Source organism: Cryptomeria japonica, chromosome 4, assembly GCF_030272615.1.
Source record: "Cryptomeria japonica chromosome 4, Sugi_1.0, whole genome shotgun sequence".
Classification (NCBI taxonomy): Eukaryota; Viridiplantae; Streptophyta; class Pinopsida; order Cupressales; family Cupressaceae; genus Cryptomeria; species Cryptomeria japonica.
The window spans coordinates 160,399,537-160,407,978 of record NC_081408.1 but is presented as its reverse complement, the minus strand read 5'-3'; the positions used below and the strand labels follow the sequence as shown (position 1 = coordinate 160,407,978).

The 8,442-nt window shown below is 31.0% G+C and overlaps 1 protein-coding gene across 1 annotated transcript; it reads right to left on the bottom strand.

The window, feature by feature from the left end:
- Positions 1-3,226: 3,226 nt before the first annotated feature.
- On the bottom strand, positions 3,227-3,658 carry LOC131874982 (uncharacterized). The gene has a single exon (XM_059218966.1). The coding sequence runs from the start codon at positions 3,656-3,658 to the stop codon at positions 3,227-3,229; it is 432 nt and encodes a 143-aa protein (XP_059074949.1).
- Positions 3,659-8,442: the final 4,784 nt, after the last annotated feature.

Here is an 8,442-nt window from a genome sequence, read left to right as displayed (position 1 = left end):
AAGAGAAGTTGTGTTTCTTAAGAGTTTCAATTAAAATCTACCTCTAATATCTAGACCACTTAAATTTCTAGGGTTAGTAGTAGAGTCTTGTACTCTCATAACCATTCCAATTCTAATTGTTGTCATGTAATGGTCAACACTTATACTCTTGATTCGCTTGAATCAAACACAAGTTTAATAGATGATAGGATGAGTGACCTTTTCTCAAGATTTGGATGTTTTACTTTTGTAAACATCACTTCAATACAATGAATATTAAGTGAGTTCATATAAATTATTGATTATTAAATATAATTTATTAAGTTTGATTCTGATGCCCTCCTAAATGGACAAGGTTAGTCTAAGATAAAACAACACAAAAGATAAATGAAAATCGTTAGTGTTAGTCAATCAAAAACTAATCTAAACAGGCATACCAAGAGAGACATTAAAATCATGCTAATATATCTAATAAACAAAACAAAGATTATGAGGCATCTCCAACTGCCTCTTAGCATGGCCTTAGCTCCTTCTCCCTTGTTCCTCTCCTCTCCAAGTTCCAAAATAGTGTAGCTCTCAGCAGCTTTTTGCACTATGGATGCTTATGGAAGATTGAGATTGTAGTATTGCTCTAAATGTAAAATAAAGAAGCTAATATACTAGATGATTTAAAATGATTGATTTTAACCCAAAATGACAAGATATTAGTTGATTATGCTAAAATGCTCTCTTAAAATGCCTATAGCTTAAATGCATACTAGTTTTCAGGATCTGGATTATGAAGGAATGAGCTCTATTTATAGGGAAAATGGAGCAATGGATGGTTGAGATTGAGTAATCTCAACAAGGGTCAGGATTGAATGATTTCAAATCCATGTGAGGGCTTTCAACCCAATCCTAGGATGACAAGTGTCAATGTGAGATAGGTTGAGAGGAGAGGGAATAAGCATTTAATGCTTGACATGAACTTGGGAGTTTAAAGTCAAGATTGGTTGAATGAATAAACTCTTTATTCAAAGAATAAAGATTTTATCCAATGGATAAACTCTTGTGCAAATGTGAAATGGATGAATATGGTCAAAACAATAAATGTTTGAGGAGACAAGTTTGAAATAACCATAAATGGTTGTGTAAGAGCCATAAATGGTCATGTAAGAGCCATTAGTGGTCTTGGAAGACTTTGGGGGTTAATTTGTTGAACACACAAAGCATTAAATGCTTTTCAAAGACTTTGGAGTCTTTGAGAAGTGACTCCATTTTGCTTAGGAATGTGACAATAATTAGGGGATGGATTAGGCTAATTAGGAAGGGGTTAGAAGAATCTAGAAGGGGATTAGATTTTGCAAGTGGATTTGGTGGGTGAGAGAAAATAGGATTTTATTAAAATAAAAATTCATTTATTTCAATAAATGTGTGCAAGTTGCATTTGTAGGAAAATGCAAGTGGGGGGGGATAATGATTTAAATAAATGTTTTATTTAATTTATTTAAAAGAGGAATAGGGGATTTAATTAAATAAACAGCTTTTATTCATTTAATTGATTGGAATTTGATTTAATGAATTAATTAAAATAAATTAAATAATTTATTTAATTAATAGAAGAATGTTTGGAGATGAATTAATTAAATATTAATTTAATTAACTGATGGCTAGTGGATTTTTAATCAAATAAATAGCGAATATTTATTTAATTAAACTGGACAGATTTGTGTGACTACAGATTCAAATTCTATAAAAGAATCTTAATAATAATAAAATTGATTTATAAATTTATCTAATAATTTGTTCATGTAAACTACAAAAATACATAATGTTTACTAGTTGTCAATCAAGCCACATCAGCGAATAAGCAGTGTCGCTCTGTGGTAGGCACAAATATGTGCTAAAGTTCAAAGTTGTTCACCTTGAAGAATTAAATAAAATAAAAACTAGCAATTGCACCTTGATGTGCAATGGTTACGCTAAAAAGACATTGCATGTCAGTAATTAGAGCCCATTATCAACATGCTCATGTTATGTGTACAATATAGAGAGACGGAAAGATGGATAAGTAAGGATAGAAAGAATAAGAGATAGAGGGGGAAGAGACAAACAATGAGAGAGGGTTAGGAGATAGAGATAGGGGATAGACATAGATATGGAGATGGAGATGGAGAAGGAGATGTATATTGAGAGGAGAGTGAGAGATAAGGAGAGGAGGATGGAAAGATAGAGATGGAAGAGATAAATATGTAGAGGGAGAGAGGAAGAGAAAGATAAAGATGAAAGAGATAAATATATAGAGCGAGACGAAGGAAGAGAATGAGAGAGGTAGAGAGAGAAAGATAAATTTAGAGATTGGGAGTATTATAGAGAGAGTTAGATAGATAGATATAGGGGTAGACAAATATTGGTAGATAACAAGATATATATAGAGGGAGAAAAAGAAGAAATATGGAGAGATAGAAATGAATATGCAAAGAGATATAGATATACATGTATAGAAAGAAGATGGAAAGAGAGGGGGAAAGCGATAGATGGATAGAGAGAGGGGGACATTTGTAAATATAGAAGAGGAGAGTGAAAGATAGAGGGAGAGATGATGAGTAAAATAAATCGATGGAGAGATATAGATAGGTAAAGAGAGATAAAGATAAAGAAGCAAAGAGAAAGAGTCATATTGCCAAGGCCTCCCCAATAATACATGACATGCATCCATTGGGATGACATCAGACCAGACCTCATCTTTGTAAGTTTTTCCTATAGAAAACCTGATCAAGCACCTCTTATCAACAATAACTTCATTCCCCTTCTTAAACCATGCAATACGGTAAGGGTGAGGATGTTTCTCACACTACAAATTCAATTTATCTACCATCTCTCTAGAAACTATATTCTCACAACTACCACTGTTAATGATAACTTGACATACCTTTCCTCCTGAGGTGCATCTGGTTCAAAAAATATTGGTTCGAAGCCATGAGTCATCAGAGCTTTGAATTTGTGTTTTCTCCTTCTCTGGGATTATCAAGGTTCTCCTTATCATGAGGTTTTCTCCTATGTTTGGGAGAACTTCTAAATCTGCTCCATTATTTTCAGATTTAGCTAAAATCACTCTGGACAGTCCTCCTTGATTTCTATCTTGCATGTTAAAATTTGAGCACTCAAATTCTCTTTGGCCTTCTTCCCCACACCTAAAATACATGAATGGTCTCCTTTGGCTTTCCCATCCTCTACCACCACCATAGCCTCTTCCTCTTTGAAACCCTCATCCTTGTTGTAGATTAGAGGGCTTTGGGCAGGTATCATCTTGCTTCTCTACTCCTTGGGATGAATCTCCCATACCATAACTTGAACCACCACGTGAAGGAGATGAAGTAACCCTTCTTGCTCCTCTATTCCTTTGAAAATATTGTCTGTTTTGTTTTTCTTCTGCCTTTAGAGCTAGCTGATAGGCCTCTTCCATATTGTCGATCTGGTGCATGCTTAATTCATCCTGAATTGAAAACTTCAATCCATTTACATACCTAGCAGCCATTTGTTCATCAAATTCTTGATGCTCAACCTGAATGGATAACTGGTAAAATTCATCTGTGTAATCTTGTAGAGTAGATAAGTTTTGCTTCAGATTTTGAAATCTACGAAATAGAGTTTGTGCATAGTCTAAAGGCAAAAACTTTTCTCTTAATTTCTTCTCCATCTTGCTCTAGTTTTTTATCTTCTCTTTTCTTTTACTCGTTCTCTCCTTTTGTAGATGATCCCACCAGATCATTGCATGACCCTTTAACTTAGTGCATGCAAACTTAACTTTTTTTTCCTTTGTCATAGACTTCCACTAAAAAAATTTCTCCATCTCATTCAACCAATCAATCAACTCCTCTGGTTTAAGACTGCTTGCATATTCTGAAACTTCTACTTTAATTCCTTCAATCTTCCCTTCTAATGCCTTAAGCATCCTCTCTTCAAAATTTCCATGATTTACTGGCTCTTCTTCAAACTCTTCAGACTGATCTGTATCTCCTTCTTTTGAACCTTCATCAGAATTATCTTCCCTTTGCCTCATTCTCTGATTTTCCATTATATTCATGAGCTCTGCAACCTGCCTTTGGAGGTTTTACATGTCTCTATACATCTGAGCAAGACCTCTTCCTCTTCCTCTCCCAACCATCTTCCTGCTCTGATACCAGATGATGTAGCTCGTTAAAACATAATCAATATAACAAAGAATAATTAGAAATAACACAAGTATAGATCAAATGTTCTTCATTATTCTTCTGCAACTCCAACCATTCTGCCATTACAATGAAAAAGTCCCTATTTTAAACAATCACCAAAAATTTCCTTTTTGGGCAGATTTTTTACAAAATCCAAAAATTGCCATTTAAGGAAATTTTTTAATCTATCCCAAAAATTACGAAATCTTCTAGAAATCTAAAAAAAAATTTGTACAACACAAATTAACAACTTTCTAATCTTAAAAAGATTATGAGCTCAAAATTAACTAAAAAAACCGAAAAAAGAGTAAAAGCCAATTTTGAGGCCTTAGATGAAGGAATCTGACCCTGAAAATGTAGGGCCCTACCGAACTTTGTCCTATCGGAAATCTAATCAAATCCTCAAGATCTATGTCCACGTAAAATTTCAGCCCAATCGGACAACCGAGTCAAAAGTTATGAGCCCACGAAGTCCCTGCATCAAAGGGAGAGATACAAAGAGAAAGAGATAGGTAGAGAGGGAGATAAGGAAGAAAAGGGGTGGGAGAGAGATAGCTCAATATATAAAGAGGGAGAAGGAGAGAAGGAGATATATAAATAGAGGATGATAAAGAGATATAAAGAGGGATAGAGAAATAAATAGAGATAGAGAGAGAGAGAGAGAGAGAGAGAGAGAGAGAGAGAGAGAGAGAGAATAGATAAAGATGTGGATAGATAGAGCTAATAGACATTCAAATGAGGTATATATATATATATATATATATATATATAGAGAGAGAGAGAGAGAGAGAGAGAGAGAGAGAGATGGATGGGTAAAATAAATTTAGATAGATAGATATGGAGAAAGAGTTGAGTTAAAGGTATCTAATGAAACAAAGAGAGAGATGAAGAGAGAGAGGGAGATAAACATAAAAAATTATAAAGAGTTCGAGATTAAGATGAAGGTAGAAATAGAAAGAGAGAAAGAGGGAGAGAGAGGGAGATGTTTGAAAGAGGAAAAATAAAGTATGGAGAAAGGTAAGTATATATAAAGAGAAGAATATATATGAGAGAGATATAGTAAAAGAGAGAAAAAGAGAGGGAGAGAGTTTCAGTTAGAGGAATATTGATAGAGAGATGGGAATATAGAAAGAGGGATTCAAAGAGGAGTGTCTCCATGGGAAGCATCCACCAATCCAATACATCATGTGCTTAAGGACTCAACAATTCAACTTTAAGATCTCTTAGATGTACCCATTACATATAATTCTAACATATTTTTTGTAGAAGATGAAATACATCCAATTAATAAGAAAAGGCAGTAGATAGTGATGAATAAATTAGATGCATGATTTTATTATGATGATGGGATCTAGAACATAGGATTGACGATGGTGGAATATTAAGTTGTAACTAGTTCTTTGCAAGCTTTGTGTATAAAAGTGTTAAAACATAAGACTTTTTCAAAAAATTCTATAGAGAATAATTGTTTTTTTATTTTGATTAAAATAAGATAAAATATTGTTTATTTATATTTGTGTATATAAACTAACGAAGTATGACCTAACGAACTTGTTCACGATGTTAACACAAGAATATTTTCAGGTGGTGATGATCCTACACTGCAACGGTTAGCTGCAAGCCTCCTACATGGGAGGTCTTAAGTTTAAATTTCAAAGAATTGTTTATATATATATATATATATATATATATATATATATATATATATATATATATATATATATATATATATATATATATATATATATATATATATTCATTTCAAAGAATCCCCACACTTTTCACTCAATATAACGTTAAATAATATTCTAATACACATGTTTAATTCATTTCAAAGCCTATTTGAATTAGTCCTATGGCTTAAAATGACCTTAAAATGGCTTGTAGCATCCGTTGGGTCAAAACATTTAAGAAAATTTCTCTAGAGGATCTAATTTTAAATGCACATGCTTATATTTAGGCCAAATTAGTCTTTTGGACCTACTATATGAATACCATTTTAAGGCCATTGTTTTATCCTTAAAACAAAATTGTAAAGAAGGTTAATTATGCTTGCCAATTTATACAATTTTTTGAAACATTTTCTCTCTTCTAATGATATACATGTAGAAGTTAAATTTCCAAGTTCTTTGTTTTTAAGATTCTGTGGGATTGTGTGTTGGAATGAAAAATAAAATTTTCACATCCCATCTTAAGGTTTTGTCTAAATCATTATTGTTTTGTAAATGTTATAAGGGCAAGTGCATATTCAATTCTGTCTAAAACAACAACAATTGACTACTTCATTATGGCACCAAAATTTATTTGAAAGTCTGACTCAAATTTTTTTAGGCCGGACTATCTGTTTTCACTGTGTTTTTGAATGGCACTGGGTGTTTTAATTTTCTTCTCTGAGGATTTGTTTGTTTTGTCTAGAGATACATATCTAATTGCCTGGTGTAGTCGTTTTCCGACAGAATCCTCAGCAAGACTAGAAAACCAACGTAGTTGTTAGTGGGTAGTTGATAGCTACAAGAAGATATTCACATTCAATCTAAAATGATTTGTGAGAGACTAATCATCAAGGGAAAAAAGTACTGATGAGCTGCTTGCAGGGAGGTGACATAGGGACAGTTAACTTTTGGTTTTTTTTTGGCATATTTGTAGGCAATAGATGAGGTTTGGCAAACCATTGAACAAATCAACTACGTGTCAATTACCAATAGACTTGTGTTAGGGGAGAGCGAGAGAGAGAGAGAGAGAGAGAGAGAGAGAGAGAGAGAGAGAGAGAGATGAAAATGTCAATAGAATTATAGAACTAAACATATTAAGTACAATTAATTGGGGGAAGTAATGACTCCCAGCGAAGCAAAGATACAAGATTCATAACACGTAAAATCTAAGTTAATTTTGTATGTAAGATACAAGGATACAAGATTCATAACATGTAAAATCTAAGTTAATTTTGTATGTAAGATACAAGGATACTAGATTCATAACACATAAAATTTAAGTTAAATTTGTATGTAAGATACAAGTAAACTTGTTACAATGAACTCATTCAAGTCTAGATAAATTTGTGTTAGCATATGATGTTATTATAGGAAAGTTGTGTTTATATGATAATTTATTGGGTGGAAATTTATTTTTAAAATTAGCCTAAATTTTGGTAATATGTTTTGAGTGTTATATTAGATACCAAGACTATAAATATATGTATCTATTAACCATTCAATAACATATTTGATAATTTCTAACTGATTTAAAATAATTGATTAATCATCTATGCATTTGATATGATTAACATAAATACACTTAAAATATATTAATTTCAATTATTATAATTTTTCTTAAACAATTAGAAATCCCTTCAATATTTTGAAGGCATTATCTAAAACTTGAAACATATATTCTCAAGTTATTGGAACAAATCACACTATTTAAAATATATTATGTTAATTTTTTATTATAATATTCACACAAAATTATAATTGTCTTCAATTTTTTTTAAAAGCATAAATCTAATTCTCTCAAAAAAATCAAAGAAATATAAACCCATCTTTTATTTGTCAATCATTGGTTGCATGTTTTTTTTGATTTTTTGTTCATAAATAAAATATACTATAATATTATAATTTATAATTTAATAAATATAATTAAATTATATTTATATTTTAATTTAATTTATTTGATATAAAAATATATTAATTATTAAGTATAATTTTTTTTTTTTAAATAATTTTTATTATAGAATATGATATACTACTAAAATAATTTATAATTATATTATACATAATTTAATTTCTATCACACAACAAAAATATGTATTATATTATATTTTTGTATTTAATAACTTTTAACCATATAAATTCTTATTGGATCATGGGAATCAGATTATCTTATCCAGGAAACTTTCTTATTAATGTTTTAATTGGATGCTATTAATTTTTATTAAATCAAAGGATGCACCTTTTAATCAAATGTCTGATGGAGGAAATTGAATTTTTTCCTATTAAAGTTTAATTATTTTTTATTAAATCGAAGGATGTATTTTTTAATTATGATGGAGGAAATCAATTTTTTCCTTGTTAAAGTTCAAACTCTACCTATCTTTTGGGACACAAAAATTCAATACTAGGCATTCTTGAATAAATAAAAAACTATGTCACCAAGTATAGTGTGAAAAGCGGTGTTCTGCAATGCTGAAATAGTGGACAGACGATGGTAAGTTGAAATAGTGGATGACAAATGATGGTATAAAACAAATGAATGACTAATATAAACAAAATTA

Coding starts and splice junctions, on each gene's coding strand:
- LOC131874982 (XM_059218966.1), bottom strand. CDS start 3,658: ATGGAGAAGAAATTAAGAGAAAAGTTTTTGCCTTTAGACTATGCACAA.